Source organism: Ascaphus truei, chromosome 2 (assembly GCF_040206685.1).
Source record: "Ascaphus truei isolate aAscTru1 chromosome 2, aAscTru1.hap1, whole genome shotgun sequence".
Lineage (NCBI taxonomy): Eukaryota > Metazoa > Chordata > Amphibia > Anura > Ascaphidae > Ascaphus > Ascaphus truei.
Genome location: NC_134484.1, coordinates 81,172,046 through 81,192,353, shown reverse-complemented (window position 1 = coordinate 81,192,353; position 20,308 = coordinate 81,172,046). Strand labels below are relative to the sequence as shown.

At 43.7% G+C, this 20,308-nt stretch overlaps 1 protein-coding gene and 1 long non-coding RNA gene across 7 annotated transcripts in view; one reads left to right on the top strand and one right to left on the bottom strand.

Moving 5' to 3' along the window:
• Window positions 1-1,122: 1,122 nt before the first annotated feature.
• LOC142482161 (uncharacterized) lies at window positions 1,123-16,023 on the bottom strand. Its single transcript, XR_012796412.1, has 4 exons — window positions 15,158-16,023; window positions 4,421-4,487; window positions 4,034-4,059; window positions 1,123-1,268 (listed from the first exon to the last, which is right to left on the bottom strand). It is a non-coding gene; the product is annotated as an uncharacterized LOC142482161 (long non-coding RNA).
• The window catches only part of LRRCC1 (leucine rich repeat and coiled-coil centrosomal protein 1), an 81,902-nt gene continuing 75,846 nt past the window's right edge, over window positions 14,253-20,308 (top strand). For 2 of the 6 annotated variants that reach the window (XM_075583004.1, XM_075583001.1), the window contains exon 1: window positions 15,365-15,520. In XM_075583004.1, the coding sequence (XP_075439119.1) occupies window positions 15,423-15,520 (98 nt within the window). In that variant the 5' untranslated portion in view covers window positions 15,365-15,422. Of the gene's footprint in view, window positions 14,297-15,364; window positions 15,970-20,308 lie in introns of those variants that run through there. The other 4 variants (XM_075583005.1, XM_075583002.1, XM_075583003.1 and 1 more) reach the window with 3 other exon arrangements.

Sequence of the window (20,308 nt, the reverse complement as noted above, 5' to 3'; positions counted from 1 at the left end):
TGCAACCCCGCCTTTCCCCATCATCACCCAGCATACAGCACTTCCACTGCAGCAAGGGATTCTGGGAAATGACATGCAAATGAGCACACAGTGTCACTTATATATATATCAAGAGAGACAAACAGAGAGTCAAAGAGAGAGAGAGAGAGAAACAGAGAGAGAAACAGAGAGAGAAACAGAGAGAGAAAGAGAAACAGAGAGAGAAAGAGAGAGAGAGAAAAACAGAAAAAGAGACAAAGAGAGAGAGAGAGAAAAACAGAAAAAGAGACAAAGAGATGTGTGTATGGTTAATTTTAGCTAAGTGTAAGTAGAAATCTGTTCATCATAGCACTGTAGATGATTTCACACACATTGTTATTGTAATTAAAAGAGTAAACTTGTTTTGCACATTTTGATTGCCTAAGCCGAAAGTAAAGTTTTGATTCCTGTGAAAAGAGGGTATCTTAGACAAAGAATTTCAGCCAATTATTGTAACAAATTTCTTGTGGGAGAAATCCTAGGCGTATAACTGTTAGATTGTATTATAACCTTGGAACAAACCGCGAAAATAATATGTAACTATTCACACATTCAGCAGACATCCATATGCGTTCAACTTAGACACTGTACACTTGAAGAGAGAAGAAATGGCAGGAGCTTCCACATTGCACAGCCATCCACGTAAATCATACAAATTTTTGATTTATGAAGCATTCGAGTCAACGCCACAGAAAAAGGCAACCGTGGGGGAAATCTATGACTTGATCCAAAACAATTATCCATACTACCAAGAACCAGCCAAACAAAGACATTTTAAAACTTCTGTACGTTTCACTTTATCCGCAAATGAATGTTTTGAGCGTGTCCATGATCGTCAAGATCAATGATATGGATGCTGGCGTGTTGCTTCATCATTTAAACTTACCATGGAACATGGAACATATCTTCTGTTAAATAGCATATTTTTGCCTAATACCAGTTACATTGAAGCCACACAGACTGTCGCGTCTGCTGATATACCTGCACCGTCCATTCATCAAGACCAGATGCAAGATGGACATAACTACTATGATATGTATCCAAGCTTATATGGCCAATACGAATGTGGAAGTGAAAACAACCAACAACTGTATGTACCTCCGGACGTCTTGTTTGAAGAAGCCACTGCAGATCCATATGACGGCCTCAAGGAGATGTGTCTGATTCAGGATTCAATGGTTGACTCAACCATGGATGATACTGTTGTGCCTTCCTGAAGCGAGTTGTTGCAGCCAAATCAGTTTTGACTTCTACAAGAATGGTAAATATAAATTTCGTTATGCCTTTACTCAAATTATATATGTGTACATTAATAATATACACCATTTGTTAGCCAAATAAGTGGATACAGCTTAACATTGCAGACAGCCTTACATGTAGCATGCACAAAGACATTATTTCCTATAACAATATACTACATGACGAACCATTAGTACACATTGGTGACGGAGTCCAAAATCATAGATTATTATCGCTTTCAAAGTATCATTTCAACATGTTACACTAACTGTAACACAAACACACACCTCATTGTTTAACATTCAACATATAAAAACAAAGTGTCGCCCACATATGACGTGGGAACGTGGTCATGTCCCAAGGCGTCCTTAAAAAGGTTACTGATGCAAGGCCCACCCCCAACCGACGTGCGCGCGTGAAACAGTATTGGCTGTGCCCGTAGCTTATTGTTACGGTCAGTGCAGTGTGTCATGCGCACGCGTCGGTGGGGCGGTGCGTGCACAGCACTGGAGGCCAATGTTCATTCAGTGGGAGGGGTGTTTGCGTGCATTTCACGGTGCCTTAACATGACGTCACACGTACTTTGTTCACTCATTGGCTGATCGTCCGTTTTGGCCGTGGGCACACGTCCGTTTACAAAGTTTAGATATGTACGTGTGTAGAAGTGAATTTGTTTCGCTTCCATATCATAACTTTCAGCCATGATATGCGTACTGCTAGCAGCACCATGGAGGGACATGTATTGAACGTACAGCGTACACATCGTTTTGTGCATGCGCTAAGACTTAGTCCACACATTCGTGACGTGCGCGCGCAACAGACGTTGTGCGTGCACATTATTATGTATACAGGCACCGGAACAAACATATCAGTAGTAATGCCAGCAACGCCATTTGAAAAATGAGATAGTTCTGTATCTTTAGTTTTATCCTTGCAGTTTAAACATATACGTAACTTATGCGGGAATATCCACAATCATATAGAGATGTGTTAAGCGTTGTCATGCTGAAACATAGATAAATGTGCCATATTTGAACATCATGTGTTTGCTGTATTTCACAGATGTCGAGGATGAATACGTGGGACCAATGTATGATTTCAGATGGGACAATCGTTATATTAGATGATTGTGACGACTAGCGAACAACAATTATAATAAATATGTAACAATGCTTTCAATGATTGGTGCGCAGATTAACAATCACTACATAATGTTATCCTATTGTGCAAATATTTACTATGCACTTAATTATCATAATGATGTTGCTAAGAACTGAAGTTAGATCTTATATTCATAAATTTTAAATTTCTACTAACATTATATGTATTGACATGTGATATATGCTACCCACATTATCACTCAGCAAACACATTAATCTACTATATATTATATTCTCACGTGTGACTTGTCAAAGAATGTAAATGCTACATAACAACTCGTAGACATTGTATCTGAACATACACAATAACAATAGGGAGGTGATAAAAACTTTTTAGTCGTGTGAATGTTATATTATCACCTAGGTTGTAGTGGTAACCTAACATGCATGAGCTAATGAATGTTAGGTACAGATCATTAAACCATGAACATTTGTGTGTACATTTAATTTACACGAGTAACTATAGTTTAGTGTTATTAGTAAACGTTCAACACATACATAGCTAAGTGACGCCGATGATAAAAACAACATTATTATGTACACTGGCGACACACTTTATTCGAGCTCGGCTAGTCCCACGAATTCGGGTATACCCGGGTGTATTGAGGTTTGTGACTGTTTTCTGCCCGAGTGCATTGGGTTATTTTCCAGGCAGGGATTGAAGCATTTTATTTCCGCTGGCTGCAATACTGCACAGTATATATATATATATACTGCATTACAATTCATGAATTTATGCCATCTGGTAGACATGCGAAGCATTGCAGCCTATTAAATCCTAATCATTATCATTTAACAGATCAGCCGCCCGTCAGCCAGGCATGAACCCAGGCTGGGAAGGCAAACGCAACGGGGCTTGTCAGAGGTGAGGAGCGGCGCATTCCAGGTATCTGCCAGGTACATACTGGGTATTTGCTCGAATAAAGTGTGTCGGTGCAGTAGGTTTATATTATTTCTGGTAGAAATACATGCATCACACAAAAACTAAAACACACACACACTATGTTGCTGAAATGTGTGTGTATGTAAATGTTTACTTCATTTATGTTCATATGTTGACAGTAGTTATAAAGCATCATGATCATTATGAATAAGTAACGTGAATGAAATAAAAAAAGTATTAACTACATTGTCATTGTGTTGAATGATTTAGGAAAAGTTGAGAATCCAAAGAACTATACTTTGGAATGGTGTTAACATTTTGACAAATGTCAGATGTACGTCAAATCAACCCACATCTTTCACTTATACATACACATGTGACAATGTAGTAATCAACATGAAGATGAAGTGAGAGAATAAATAATCACATACATTGCAATGTTAATGATGTTTACCACATTTGGGTCATTTCATACAAACATGCATTGAGTGTTAACATCGCTCATGTGCATGAATGGATGTTGTTACATTGTCAAAATGACATGTTATGTAATGTAAGTAATGATTTGAAAACACACTTCACAATAACCACCAAGTGTAGAAAAACGCACGGACACAATACAGAAACGACATTTTTCAATTGTCACATCTTTTTCATTACGTTCTCTTTATACATCCTGTAACTATACCTGTATCGAGGTTATCTTATTACAGATGTGAATTCAAATACATACCATGAGCAGTCCTTGGAGTTATATACCTTGAAAAAGAAAACATGAATGAATATAAATCATTGTCATGACATGTTCATTAAGGTAAGCAACACACAGAAGTGACACTTTTGTATGTGATATGAAACAAAATCTAGAATACGTCAAATATGATCTTAAATACACAATAGTCTACACATCATTGTGACACACATGTCACACTCCAAAAGAAAAATTGTATGTAACCATATTGCACTAGCTATTGGCTATCGACATAGTAGGTTTATTGTGTATGCATAACCAAAAAGAGCATGTACAGAAAATATAGATTTAGTACACATTATTTCCTCACGTACACACAACACCTTTAGTGGTAAGAAGTATAATACAACCTGTTGATGAATGACATACCGGTGCCACATGCAATTGTCCACACAGCAGAGAACAGAAAGGTGGGAGAACCATATTCATCTGTTTCCTAAGTGAATGGTATTTGGACACATGTATTTATCATTACAATGAATTCATACATCTATGTAGGACTCTGAACACATATGTATTTGCTTACAAGAAAAATATGTGTTTATGACATTCCGACGTGTCTCCACACCACAGGCTGTTTGCTCAGTGTCAGCTGGTAAATTTACGGGATGCTCCTCCTCCAAGCCCTGACGTATGTCTGTTTCTAAATTATTGCGGAGTGCCAGATTGTGCAAAATGCAACATGCAATTATAATATCTGACAACGTTTTAATTGGATGGTTTGGTCATAGGAGTTTAAGGTGGTTTGATGTTTTGCGTGTTGATTCAAAACAAGAAAGAGGTCACAGGATACAATGGTTAGCATTATATGTGTGGAAGGTAATGATTTGGGGAAAATTCAGACACTGGAATTATTACATATAATTAAAAGGAATTTAGCTCAGGTTAACATTTTGTTTCCTAATTCCTTAATTGTGTGGACAGTAGTCCCAAGATTTAAATGGTTAGTTTTTTTCAAAACCTACACGATAAATGGGAAAAACTTCAGCAGAGAAAACACATGAAAGGAGCACAACAAGAGAACGTGCAAGTATAAAATCATTTATATAATAGCAATTCAATTAAAAACTTGCATATAAAAATTCTTAAAACGGCACAAACATTTTCATCGTCTCAAGTTCGAGGTTGCGAGCTGACAAGTGTCTAATGCTGGCGGTGAGAGTTCTGAACAAGGATTAACAAACACTGCATCACCCATTCATGTCACAGCGTATTCTTTCACCAACCACTACGCGTTTCGCCTCAATACACTTCGTCAGGGATTTGGCTTAGGGGCGCTCAAAGAGTCCATATATATTTTTTGACTTAGTAGCTTAACTTTTAAGGCACATACATACAGCACACAAATGGATCCTCCAAAAAAGTGTGCAAAACTAGGCAAAAGATATGATCCAAAAGGGGAAACGGATAATGATGATACAAAACAGATACGAATAATATACATGCAATGTCAAATAGAAATAAAAAGACCTGCAACAAATGATGGGCACAGATGGAACACATTAGAAACATGTAACATAAGAGCACATCACAAAAGCGTGGGCAAACATAATGAACAACCAAACAAAAAAAAGTCGTGTGTGCTGATCACGTGCTTTTTAAGTGAAACTTCTTTGTCTTTGTTTACTGTTTTGTTACAGATATTGTATTTGTGGTGGTGATATTTGTAATTAAAATTCAAAACACAATGTCAGTGGGAAAAAGCAAAGAAGTTTGACTTAGAACACGCGTGATCGGCACACACCTCTGTTTAAGCTATTTGCATTTATATAGTTATACTAACTGTTTCTGTGTGCGTGTGATCAGCGCGCGAGCGTCTGTGTGTGTGTGCTTGCGTGCGTCTCTGGTGCCTGTGTGTGTGCCTGCCTGTGTGTCTGCCTTTGTCTCCCAAGAGCCGAGACCGGTCGCCACTGCGCATGTGCAACAGAATCCTGCCGCCACTGCACATATGCGGCGAGTCCGGCCGCCACTGCGCATGTGTGGTGAGACCCAGCATTGTTTTTAACCTCCGTGTGGCCTGAAATAGTGGTTTTGTGCGCATGGGTGACGGGCGCGCGCCCATTAGGAGCATGACCACTTGCGTTACGGATTTTCATTACAAGGTAAGGATTTTTTTCCTATGAAAACCCTGTAGGCGCCAGCAAAGAAGTTTCACTTAAAAAAATCAACATATCCTGATAAATTAGAAGTGATAGAATCTACTCCGGATACAATGGGAACGCCAGGGGGGCTAGTCACACATTAATATATCTTTGATAGATGATACATTATGGGAATACGTGGATGTTCCTTAAAAATATAGCAATAATTTTTTTTAAGATACCCTTCGTTTTTGATAGAAATTCCGCAAAAAGAGATTAAAAAGATGCAGTGGGATTATCATCTAGTCGCTGCTAAAAAACATGGTTATTCAGAAGGCGCAAGGACTTATTCACATAATCTTAACGGTTCTGTAATACCATTCCACCTCCTTTGTCCACATGGCATATAATAAAATCAGAATTCTCATTAAGTTATTTTAAAGCCCTTCTTTCCCATCTATCAAGATTATCATTAGCTATATACCTCGAGTCACTATACAGTTGAATGAAATTCCTTTCTATCAATTTCCCAAACATTTCAATATATATAGTCCCCTGGATTTGTGTTTTAGTGAGGTGTGTGAATAATACTTATTAAAATCATTTTCATCCAATAAACTGATTAGATCTTTCAAAGCATTTTGTTCAGTAACAGAGTTCTCCTAATTCTGAGAGAAAATATAAATGCTCCATTTTAGTTTGGTCTAGACTTAGGGTGTCAGTAAAGAAAGAGCAGGTTCAGCACAGCTAAGTAGTTGTGAGTGGTGCAAATGGAAATAATCAAATATGTTAGAAAACTAAAAGTATTTCCTGAAAACACTGCACTCTGCCTCTTATGATTAGGAAACTCAGGGTGTATATATATATATATATATATATATATATATATATATATATATATGTATATACTGTGATCCCACGGCGCGACCCCCTGCTCCTTGCCGGGATGAGTACACCGTCTGACTCCCCAAGGGAGGGATCCCCAGCCGGATGATCCTTTGCAACAGTCTCTGCTATGGAGTCAGATACTCTTTCAGCTACATGCTGTACTGACAGTCAGGCACTGTCCTGCAGCATCTCTCTCTCTATGAGTATAGTGGAGGAGTCCGTAGCTTAAGGCCTGTCCCTATCTCATGCACTTATATTCTCTACAGTGTCTCAGGGGACTAACTGGGCCCTGGGGGTTTTACCTCTGGCCTAGTCCCTGGAGCACTGCTCCGTGGACACTACCTGCACCTTCAGTGTCCAGGTCTTGACTCCTCACTTCCTGTCCCAGCAGGCAGTAGTCTTTCCTTCCTTCAAAAGCAATCCAGCCATCCCAATTGGCTATTGTGTGTCACCAGGCAGCTTTCTCCCTAAGCATCATGGGAGTTGAAGTCTCTACTGCACACTTAACATTAGGAGCCTCATGCTCTCCCTCTAATGGCCGCCGCTCTGCACCTTGTACTTGTGCGACCCCTGAAATGGCCGCCGTGGGGTTGCCCTGCGCATGCACAACCTTTCCTGCACTCTGTCGGCTCCTCGCTGCTTCCGCACATGCGCGACTCTCACATTTCAGGGGTCCCACGCGGGGCAGGAGATGGTAGTGGGGTGTCCCCCCTTCTGTCCCTGTCCCCGCTTACCCCGACTTCCCGCCGATCCCCCCGCAGGGCAGGAGATGGTAGTGGGGTGTCCCCCCTTCTCCCGGCTTCCCGCCTATCCCCGCGCGGGGCAGGAGATGGTAGTGGGGTGTCCCCCCTTCTGTCCCTGTCCTCGCTTACCCCGACTTCCCGCCGATCCCCGCGCGGGGTTGGAGATGGTCACGGGGGGGGGGGGGGGGGGGCGAGCGGGACAGTGGTGGTGGTGGTCGCGCAGCCTTTCCTCTTCTTCCCCCTGTCGTGTGTGTGTGTGTGTCTGTGTGTATGCATGGGTGGGTGTGTGTATGCATGGGTGTGTGTGTGCATGGGTGTGTGTGCATGGGAGAGTGTGCCTCCCCCCCACCCTGTCGCCTCCCCAAAGATTACACTAAGGCCAGCTATCTTTATGACGGCGCAGCATGAGGTGTGGGGGGGGGGGATGCCGGTCTGCCCACTCGACCACTAGCTTCATGCCGTCGAGGGGAGCAGGACAGTGGCGGCCACGGCGGGGCTGACTGTCCCCTGGGGCGCCTGCTGGGGGACACCTCGCAACGTGCCTGCCACCTCCCCAAAGCTTCCACTACGCCCGCGTGAGGTATGGGGGGGGATGTCGGCCTGCCACCCCCCCCCCCCCCCCACGACCGGGAGATGGGCGCGGATGGGTGGGGGAGGAGCGTGGTGGTGGTGGTGCTGGTCGCGGCATTTCCTCCCCCCCCCCTGTATGTGCAGAGTGTGTGTGTGTGTGTGTGTGTGTGTGTGTGTGTTTGTGTATGAGAGAATGTGTATGGGAGTATGTGTGTGACACCAGAGGTACCCCCCCCCCAATCAGTCACCCCCCCAGTCAGTGTCAGTCACCCCCCACCCCCAGTCAGTGTCAGTCACCCCCCACCCGCAGTCAGTGTCAGTCACCCCCCACCCCCGTCAGTGTCAGTCACCCCCCATCCCCAGTCAGTGTCAGTCACCCCCCACCCCCAGTCAGTGTCAGTCACCCCCCACCCCCAGTCAGTGTCAGTCACCCCCCCCCCTGTCAGTGTCAGTCACCCCGCCCCAGTCAGTGTCAGTCACCCCTGCCCCAGTCAGTGTCAGTCACCCCTGCCCCAGTCAGTGTCAGTCACCCCTACCCCAGTCAGTGTCAGTCACCCCTGCCCCAGTCAATGTCAGTCACCCCTGCCCCAGTCAGTGTCAGTCACCCCTGCCCCAGTCAGTGTCAGTCACCCCTGCCCCACCCACCCAGTCACCCCTGCCCCACCCACCCAGTCACCCCTGCCCCACCCACCCAGTCAGTCACTCACCCACCCAGTCAGTCAGTCACTCACCCACCCAGTCACCCCTGCCCCACCAAGCCAGTCACCCCTGCCCCACCCAGCCAGTCACTCACCCAGCCAGTCACTCACCCAGCCAGTCACTCACCCACCCAGCCAGTCACTCACCCACCGGGCCAGTCACTCACCCAGCCAGTCACTCACCCACCCAGCCAGTCACTCACCCAGCCAGTCACTCAGTCACTCACCCAGCCAATCACTCAGTCACTCACCCAGCCAGTCACTCAGTCACTCACCCAGCCAGTCACTCACCCAGCCAGTCACTCACCCACTCAGCCAGTCACCCAGCCTCTCTCTCTCTCTCTCTGTGTATCACCCACACTCTGTGTGTGTCACCCACCGTTTCCCCCCTCTGTATCTCCCCCCTCTGTCTCCCCCCACACTCTCTCTCTCTCCCCCCACACTCACTCTCTCTCTCCCCCCACACTCTCTATCCCCCACACTCTCTCTCTCTCCCACACTCTCTCTCCCACACTCTCTCTCACACTCTCTCTCTCCCCCCACTCTCTCTCTCTCTCCCCCACACTCTCTCTCACACTCTCTCTCTCCCCCTCCACTCTCTCTCCCCCACACTCTCTCTCCCCACTCTCTCTCTCCCCCACACTCACTCTCTCTCTCCCCCACACTCACTCTCTCTCTCCCCCCCACACTCACTCTCTCTCTCCCCCACACACTCACTCTCTCTCTCTCTCTCCCCCACACTCTCTCTCTCTGTCACTCACACTCTGGATCTGGATCTCTTATTTACCCTATATATCTTAACTGCCCTATACTACACCGAAATCTTAACTGCCCTATACTGCTTTCTTCCAGATCTGACTCAAGCTTCACACGGAAGACATCGGAACCCCCCTAACCCAGAAGACAGGTAGGGAACACCTCCCCTTCAATGTATAACATTGCGGGAATGAGGGTACCTGGACATTGAGGGACTGCGGATCAGGTAAGATCCCAGGTGGGATTGCTGCTTTAGATATTGTGAAGCGGGGACGTCCAGACACTGGTTAAAGGGTTCAGGAAACTAGTCATTCACACCTGCCTTTTAATTCTAGATCCGACATTCACACACACACGCACACACGCACGCACGCACACACACACACACATGTAACAAGGACTAATTGTAGTATAATGTAATACAATAAATACATTTGTCAAAAACGAATGTTGTTCTGACTAGGAATTTATTAAATGTATTTTATTTATATATTTTATTTTAAAGCGGGGTTGGGGGCGGGACTGGGGGCGGGACTAGGGGTGGGGTTGGGGGCGGGACTAGGGGTGGGTTGGGGGCGGGACTAGGTGGCGAGTAGATTTTTTGGTTGGGCGAGTAGATTTTTGGGTAATTTGTCGATCACTGTCATCAACATAGGAAAATATTCTAATTGCTGTGTGTAAACAAGTGTGTGATGTATATACAAAAACAGTGAAATAAGTCGCCAAAGGGGGCTTACTGGCGATATAATTTAAAACAGATACCCACTATAACCAGGGATAACTAGAAAAGAAGCTGCAGAGTGAAATAAATAAAATAATAAAGTCTGCAGTGTGTGAATGAATAAACACACAAGAACACTTGCCAGATTGGAGGTGTAATCTGAATCTGATGTTGAAAAAATCCCCTCTAGAGGTAGGGATATAGCCCTCAGTGAAGAGGGAAGGAGGGAAGGGAAAATTTGGGTATTTGCTACAGGTTGAGAGTTATGGTATGGATACAGTACTCCTAACACCATACAGTATAGTGCCTCTCTTGTGTAAGGTATTAGCCTTAAGATTAAATAAAATAAATAGGAACCGCGCTCAAAATAGTGCAAGTGAAATAGCAATGTGTTTCAAATTTAGACTCATTTTTTAATATAGTTAATAATGAATTCACACAGCTAGTTAAAGATTTCAAGTTATCGGACACCAAACAAAACCTGACACATGACGAGTATCTAGCCCTTAAAGGACTACAAGATAATGACCAATTAATCATTCGCCAAGCGGATAAAGGTGGAGGCGTAATGCTTCAAGATAGAGAAGCTTATGAAGTAGAAGCACTACGCATATTGAATGATCCTATTTCTTATAGGAAATTGACAAATGATCCTACTCAAGATTTTCTAAAAGAACTTAAGGTTTTACTTGATGATGCTGTTTCTTCCACTGTAATCACAAAATCCGAATTTCTTTTTTTGTATGTACAATATCCTCGCATACCCATATACTATCACCTCCCCAAGATACACAAAGCACTGAACAATCCACCTGGGAGACCCATAATTTCAGGTATCTGCTCTCTAACTTCCAATTTGTCACAATACGTGGACTTTTTCTTACAAAAATATGTCCAGATTTTACCATCACATATAAAAGATACCACAGCAGTTCTAAATTTGGTAAAAACTATAAATTGGCAAGAAAATTACAGATGGGTCACTTTTGACGTGCAATCACTGTACACGTGTATTCTCCATACTAATGGTGTAGAGGCTGTGAAAGAAACTCTGATGCAAGATATAAAATTGCATTAATTGAATAGTGAGTTTATAGTTAATGCGATAAAATTTATATTATCTCATAACTATTTTCTTATCACCAATCAGTTCTACATCCAATTATGCGGTACAGCTATGGGGACGCGCTTTGCCCCCAGCTACGCCAACATATATATGGGGGCATGGGAAAATAGATATATCTGGAATAACAATCCGTTTGCCAACAAAGTTATTGTTTGGCGCAGATATATCGATGACGTGCTCTGTATTTGGGAAGGCGATGAGGAATCTTTGAATCAATTCAGGCTATACATAAACCAGAATGAATTCAATTTGAGTCCAATATAAACACAATTAATTTTTTTGATTTACAATTGGAATCTAGAGTAGGATTATCAGTGAATATTAAGACCTTTAAGAAGGTAGATACTAACAATTTGTTACTATCATCAAGTAACCATAAAAGATCATGGATCACAAATATACCTACAGGTCAGTTCATGCGATTAAAACGGAATTGCAGCCTTTTGGCTGAGTTCGAAGCACAATCCATGACTCTATTTGACAAATTTATTCAAAGAGGTTATGATAGGACTATACTAATTGAATCTTTAAAACAGGTAAATAGTCTAAATAGAGTCTCTTTTAACACAATGGGGAATTAAGGATACAGAAAGTAATGATAAACAGTTGGACAATAAAATTAAAGTTCCATTTATCACTGAATTCAATTCAGCAAGTATAAATATCCAAAAAATTCTAAAAAGAAATTGGAACATTTTATGTAATGATCCCATTCTCGGTCCTTCCCTTCAATCACAGCCGAGCTTTATTTATCGTAAGGCTAAAAATCTTAAACATTATCTAGCACCTAGTGATATTGGACCCCCAATTGATACAACATCCAGGGTCTCGTGGATTCCAAAGAACCCACCTGGAAACTTTGGTTGTGGAAAATATAGAGCGTGTAGTATGCTAAACACGGAACGTAAACATTAATTTCCAACATAACCAAGGAGAAATTTACAGGGAAAGATTGCATATCCTGTAAAACCACATATGTAGTGTATCTCTTACAGTGTCCGTGTGGTCACCAATACATTGGCTGCACTAAGAGATGCCTTAAAGTTAGGATCTTAGAACATGCTAGAAAAAATTAGACATGGTCTAGATAAGCAGTGTGTCCAGACGTTTTTTAAAAATAAACATAATTGTGATTTAACACTCCTTCAGTATATAGGCACCCAAATCGTCTCCTCAGGAAGACGAGGAGGTGATAGGGATAAAATGCTATCTAGACAAGAAAGCCTATGGATTTACAAAATGCAGACCTTAGCACTGCTAGGCCTAAATGAGGAGATAGACGTCTGGTCACTGTATTAAACAAGTATCAATCTGAATAGTTATCCAATCCATTGTCTTTAAATATCCATGATTCCAGTTTTTTATGTCATTATTAATACACTTATATTTAACCATCCAATTTATATTTCATAGTATATATTTAATTTCTACATTTTAGGTCATTTATTTTATAAATGTCAGAAACACAATCAGTGGATATAGATAAGGTTTTTCCCGTTCCTTCCCACTATTCTTTAATCTAAATATTTTCTGTATACAGTAGATGGAGATAATATATGCGGTTGTTACAAATTATGTCACTATATACAACATATGTTTCTTTATCCATCATTAATCCAATCCTTTTTTGTCTCCCTTTCTTTTATATATTTTCATTATTTTCTCTCTTTTTTAATATAACATTGTTGTGTATTTTACAATGTATTACAGTTTGTTGTTTAATCTCCTGTGAAAGGGGTATGCATTTTAATGAATTGTATAAATTATTGCAATCAGCTATAACAACAATTAGGTTGGCTGCTTCACCTTTTGGCAACCAATCAGTGATGAGTTCATGGTATATAGAGTACCTAATTATAAACTTTGGTATTCCCTGACGAAGTATTTAATTACTAAAAACGTAGGAAGGAGGTGCACACGCTAGCGCTGTTCCATATTTTTATTTGTGGGTTCCAAACACACTGCGTTGTTTTTCCACACGGATACTCCCATCCGCTACCAGTCTACACCACCAGTGACGTCAGAGGCCTCGGCCAGGCTCCCTGCTGGCGTGCTGAGGCGCGCTGAGGCTCAGGGAGAGAGGGTGCTTTCCCTGGCCTTGCGGTTGCTTACCGCACGCGCCGTCAGGGGGTGGGCTGGGCCGTCACTGGCCGGGGGCGGGTCAGTGACGTCACGGAGCTGGTTTGCCCTCATTGGGCGAACCGCTCACGTGACCGGCCTGTCGCGCCGGCAAGCGGGGGAATTTTAAATTCCCCCAAGACCTTCGCTTCCGCGCACTTGCGGAAGCGTAGGCGAGCCCCTACTAAAGCCGCTCTAATTGCGGCTGTAGGGGCTCAGTGCTGAGCGGGGGCGCGCCTCAGCGCGCTTCCGCCAGCAAGCAAGTAACATGGCCGAGGCCTAAGACACGACGGAGTCGCAGTGACATCATCAGCAGTTCCCCTAGAATCCGATACCGGGATCTGAGTGTACCAGCGTTCCTGTGAGGCTCTATTTTGCGCTCCACACAGACGATTGAGACGGGGACAAAGACGATCTACAGCAGCCCAGGAGAGAAAAATCTTAATCCCTGGATTGGCCAGCATGTGACGGGATTTGGTGTAGAAGAGCGGGTGTAGTGGTAACATGTCCCTAACATGTTATGTCCTTTTATCATTTTAATGATGTACGTGTGATACTTACCAACTGATATTTTCACAATATATTTAATACTACACAATGAGGTTTTGCGCTGTTTTTTTCATTAGCCTTAAGATGTGTCCATCTGAGGCATGATAGTAACACTCAGATTGCTATTGTTACTATAATAGTGAGGCAGCTGTAAACTAGCACCAATTGTACCAAGGAAATATAAAAACATTACTTCTTTAAATGGGATTTCTTTTAGAAAACTAAAATGTCGCTCCTGTTCAGCAACAAGTAACTACACGGACCCAAAAAATGCCCCTCCATTTAAAATGGTCAAAAAGCCCAGGACAGATCTCACTGGAAGTCTCAATTAAAAGTGGTGATTTGGGACCTTGGATGGTTGACATCTGTGCAAAATATCTGGTGTATGTTTTTAGGTCTCTTTGATCCCCCAAAAATACTTTCATATTAAACTACAGACTTCAAAATGTGATTACATTAACATTCATAAGATCAGGCGTTGCAAGACGTAAAAATTCTTATAAAAGTCAGGCACTTCTTATACCTATACCTATACCTTATATAGTATCTTATAATACTTCTTCCAGGCACTTCTAGAACTGGGGAGATTATTATTTGTTTTAGCTGTATTATGCATATGATTTAGATAAGTACAGTAATACATTTGCGACTAAATATCAATGATCTTCACAGTAATGAGGATGGCTTGGGGTTTATGTGATGCTTAAAAATAAAAGTGACAGACTGATAAATAAATAGGAAATCGGTAAGCTCTGGTCAAGAGACAATTGTTCACAGTTGGCAAGGCACACTGACCCAACGGCCGCTTGTTTGAACTGGAAGGCGGGAACACACAACCCCACAGGCGGGAACCTACCAGAAAGCAGAGCGGGCGGGGCAATGACGTTCCCAGGGAGGGCAGAGCATTAACTTGCCAAGCAGAGGGACAGAGTGTGGGCAGCTCGCGCAGTGGGCGTGGCCATGGTCCTTGAGTGAGGTAAAGGTTCGCTGTGGGCTTGGAGGAGGGCGGGGCATGAGCACAGAGGGGGTAGCGGTTGTGGGCGTCACCAGGAAAAACGTCACGGTGTGGGCGTGGTCACCGTTCACTGCAGGCGGTTGCGTGAAGGGGGTGATGGCGGCACATGTCTCCAGACTTCATCCTGGTCACTGTCACACCGCCTCACTTCTCCCTCCCTTTATCAATGATCGCTTTGCGCCTTCTCCCCTGGCCGCACTTTGGGTAATTACGACCCCCTCATCTCCCCTGAAAGCATCACTATCGCCCTTATTTTCATGTTATAACCCTGATCTCCGCCCCCTCGGGTGACACCCAGCACGTTACTGAGGACAACAAGACACAACATCCGCCGCCGGGCACTGCAGCCCTGTGGCGATGCACTTACACAGTCAACCGATTCAAACGTCATTACAAACACAACTCTCAGACACACGCAAAAGACTAATTATATATACACACCACACGCCATTGTAAACAACGTACGTACAAACAACTCAATTACACACGCATCTCTGACACCCCGTTACAAACGCACACCGTTTTGTGAAGTAGCCTTTGCACACAGTTTGACACACAGACACGCACGCCCTGCTCCCTCTTTGTGGCAGGAATATGGCAGGGGGAGACCCCAGCAGCAGGGAGCTGAGCCTGATGGATAAACAGGTGACCAGGTAAGGCCCGCCTGTGAGAGTCAGCCTCTGCAGCACTCGCATACACTGGGCTTTCCTGCTGTATCTAGCCCTTCTGTGTGTAACTGTCTGAGAGTCAGCCTCTGCAGCACTCGCATACACTGGGCTTTCCTACAGTATCCGTCACAGCGGCCGGGGGCGGGCTCCTGAAAGGGTCACCTATTTCTGTTATTCTTCTTCTGCTGAAGCCCTTCAATGGGAGGAGCTGGCAGCGTAGTAGAGGTGCAGGGTTAAATGGACAGGATAGCTGTGGCACACCAGACGTAAAATAACAATTCATTTGATTAAATAAGTGTTGTTTGATCATTTTGTTACAGAAGCAGCATTGGTCGCTGGTTGCACCCAGCATGTTTTCTTTTTACAGCCACAGCTGTCTCAGTTCCCTAGTAAAGATGTGCAGTCTCCTCTAGATTGCAGATACTGAAGAAAAATAACTCGGCTAGTTAGCACAGTATAACCTAAGTAGTGTTGTGTGAAGTATTTAAAAATAATATTGATTAATGACCTTGGTTAAAATGAAGTAGTGCACACAAAAGACAAAACTAATACATAACACAGAATCTTGCCTTGATCCATATAATAGGGTCACAATTAGTGGGGCTAAAGTTAGCGTGCTGCTATAACAGAATAATACCTATAATTGGTATATAAATGTATAGGTATATAGAGCTAAGCCACCCTTTGAAGATAGGTCTGCATACTCAAATAGCACTTATCACCTGAGATCAGACTCCAAAAGACTATTCATGGTCCCAAGGCTCAACAAAGTATCCGGATGTTCCTCCTTCTCCATCCGTGCACCCCAGAACTGGAACAACCTACCAGAGACTCTCACATCCACCACCAGTTTAAGTTCTTTCAAATCTAAGGCTGTCTCACATTTTAATCTGGTCTGTAACTGTTTCATATGCTCATAATATATATTTTCTTTAACTGTGCACGCAATGTCTTGTATATAATGTATACCCTGTTCATTTATGTAACTGTACTTGTAACCATGTATTATTTGTTTTACTCTGTGCCCAGGACATACTTGAAAACGAGAGGTAACTCTCAATGTATTACTTCCTGGTAAAATATTTTATAAATAAATAAAATAAATAGGAGATGGGTGATCTGGCACACAATCAAAACATCAATAATGATATAACTTGCCGGTGCCCACGGGCCAAGGAGGATAGTCCTGCAAAATCCCCAAGAAGTCACATAGGTAGGAAAGAAGGTTCAGGCACTCGGTCTTTGCAAATAATGAAATATTTAATCCAGCAAAAAGTCCAACGTTTCGACTGCGTATAAGCAGTCTTTGTGAAGGTGAGAGCTTGACAAAGACTGCTTATACGCAGTCAAAGCGTTGGACTTTTTGCTGGATTAAATATTTCATTATTTGCAAAGACCGAGTGCCTGGACCTTCTTTCCAACCTATGCATTCTCAAATAGTCCATGTGTGATCTGATCCAACAATCAATATAACTCCAGTGTCGTACAGTGGCGGCCAACTTTATTCTTACTTGGCTAGCTCCGCGAATTTCAGAAGATCCCGGTGATGTGCGATTTTGTGTCGTTTTCTCCCGGGGTATATAGCATTATTTTCGCGGCTGTGATTTAAGCATTTTATTCCCGCTGGCTGCAATACTGCAATGCCGTGTAAAAACGCATGGGGGCGTTTGCGAGCTGTTGTCTTTAAAGCCGTCCCCTATAACCCCTAACATACAGTACTGTACATTTTTATTCATAGTGTACATGTGCAGGGGGTCTCCGGAGCTGAACCGCGTTGGTTTCAGGTCGGGGGACCCCCTGCTCCTCGAGATACAGCCCCCTTTATGAGGTGCCGGTATCCCTCTGCGTTTAAAGGTCCCGATCACGTGACCGCGACCTGTAAACCAAGCAGAGGGATACCGGCACCCCCTAAAGGGGCCTGTATCTCGGGGAGCAGTGGGTCCCCGGACCTAAAACCACAGCGGTTCTGCTCCGGAGACCCTCTGCACATCTACACTGTGAATAAAACACATATAAATAAACACTTGTTCCTTACCTTAGCGGCTATGTGCTATGTTAACGAAGCAGCATTTCTGTATTTTAATAATATTGTACAGTGAGCAGGGGGTTCCCTGAGCCAGAAATTAATGCTCAGGGAACCCCCTGCTCCTGCACAATATTATTAAAAATACAGAAATGCTGCTTCATTACCATAGCGTAGAGCCGCTAAGGCAATGAAGGGGTTAACTCACCGTGCCCGCTTTATTGTGGGTAGTGGGGTGGGTGAAGGGGGTATTTGGCCCTTGGTGTGAGTTTAGGACTTGCGGGGGGGTTGCGGGTGCACTTAACCCCTTCACGGCCGTAGCAGTTAATACCGCTACGGTCATAAAGGGGTTAAGCCCTCCCGCTACCCCCCGCAAGCCCTAAACAACCACCGTTGGGGCTAATACCCCCTTCACCCACTCCCGCTACCCACAATAAAAAAAAATCACACACAGCAGCCGCCCAAAAAATAAATAAATCTAAATAAATAAATGACTATAAATAAATACATTTGAAATACATTTTTATTTATAGTGTAGATGTGCAGGGGGTCTCCGGAGCTGAACCGCGTTGGTTTCAGGTCGGCGGACCCCCTGCTCCCCGAGATACAGGCCCCTTTATGAGGTGCCGGTATCCCTCTGCGTTTAAGGTCCCGATCACGTGACCGCGACCTGTAAACCAAGCAGAGGGATACCGGCACCCCCTAAGGGGGTCTGTATCTCGGGGAGCAGGGGGTCCCCGGACCTAAAACCACAGCGGTTCTGCTCCGGAGACCCTCTGCACATGTACAGTATAAATAAAACATATAAATAAAGAATCGTTCTTTACCTTAGCGGCTATGTGCTATGGTAATGAAGCAGCATTTCTGTATTTTAATAATATTGTACAGTGAGCAGGGGGTTCCCTGAGCCAGAAATTAATGCTCAGGGAACCCCTGCTCCTGCACAATTTTATTAAAAATACAGAAATGCTGCTTCATTACCATAGCGTATAGCTGCTAAGGCAATGAAGGGTTAAGGCAGAATAAACAATAAATACATTACATACATATTTTTAATGTGAGTTTTAAACCTGAAAAAGTGAGGGATACAATGGTTTGTACACCAAAAGAAATTCACTTACATGCACACTACCCAAAATTTAAAATGTAACCTTTAATAGTCAATACTTAAAACAAGTATTTTAAGTATTGACTATTAAAGGTTACATTTTAAATTTTGGGTAGTGTGCATGTAAGTGAATTTCTTTTGGTGTACAAACCATTGTATCCCTCACTTTTTCTGATTCACTTCAGTTCACAGTTGCACCTACCTTTCATTATCAATTGTATCATTATTATTAAGTTTACACACATTTAGTATGGTTTAGTTGATCACTCCCTTACTCCCCGCTTTCTGTGTAATGAGTTTTAAACCTCCCTGCCTTCACTGTAATCTATGTAAAACCCCCTCCCACTATTGTGTGTTTTAAACCTCACTGCCTTCACTGTAATCTATGTAAAAAACCCTCCCCCCTATTGTGTGTTTTAAACCTCCCTGCCTTCACTATAATCTATGTAAAAAACCCTCCCCCTATTGTGTCAGTTAAATCTGCCTGGCCTGTGTTTCTGTGAGTGCAGTGTACTGTATGTAAATGTGGGGAGGGGGATCCCGTGTAAATAACCACACCCACTACCCACGGCCCCTCCGCTGCTTGCTGCAAAACAGAGACAAAAATTAAAACATACAAAGTAATGTCCCCTAACCCCTTAATCACCATAGCGGTTATTAACCGCTACAGTCATTAAGGGGTTAACCCACCCTCACCCACCACTCGGGATGCCTACATACCCTCCCACACTAACCCCCCCCCCCCCCCGTGAGGCCTAACCACCCAGTACCCACAAGGGAGGCCTACCCACATACCGTTGGGGAAACACCCCCCCCCCACCCCCAGTACCCACAATAAAAACAATACAGTGCCCCACAATAAACATCATTCTATTTATTAAATACATGACCCACCCCCTGTGCCCCCCCCCCCCATAAATACAAGATTTATTCTTTTACATACAGGGTTCATAACGCAGCCCCACGCGAGTCCCCGGTGGGCTGGCGGGGCACCTGGACAGACCTACAGTTTACCAGCAGCCCTTTTTACACAGGTTCTGGAGGCCTGCTGGTGGGTCCCGCCAGCACCATGGCCCCCAGGTGGTCACCGTGGGCCACAATTGGGTCCCCACGGTAGGCCCGCGGATGTCTGGGAGCCCCGGGTCAGACCCACAGGTGTCTGCGGGGCCTCAGGTGGTTCCCTCGGGGGTCTG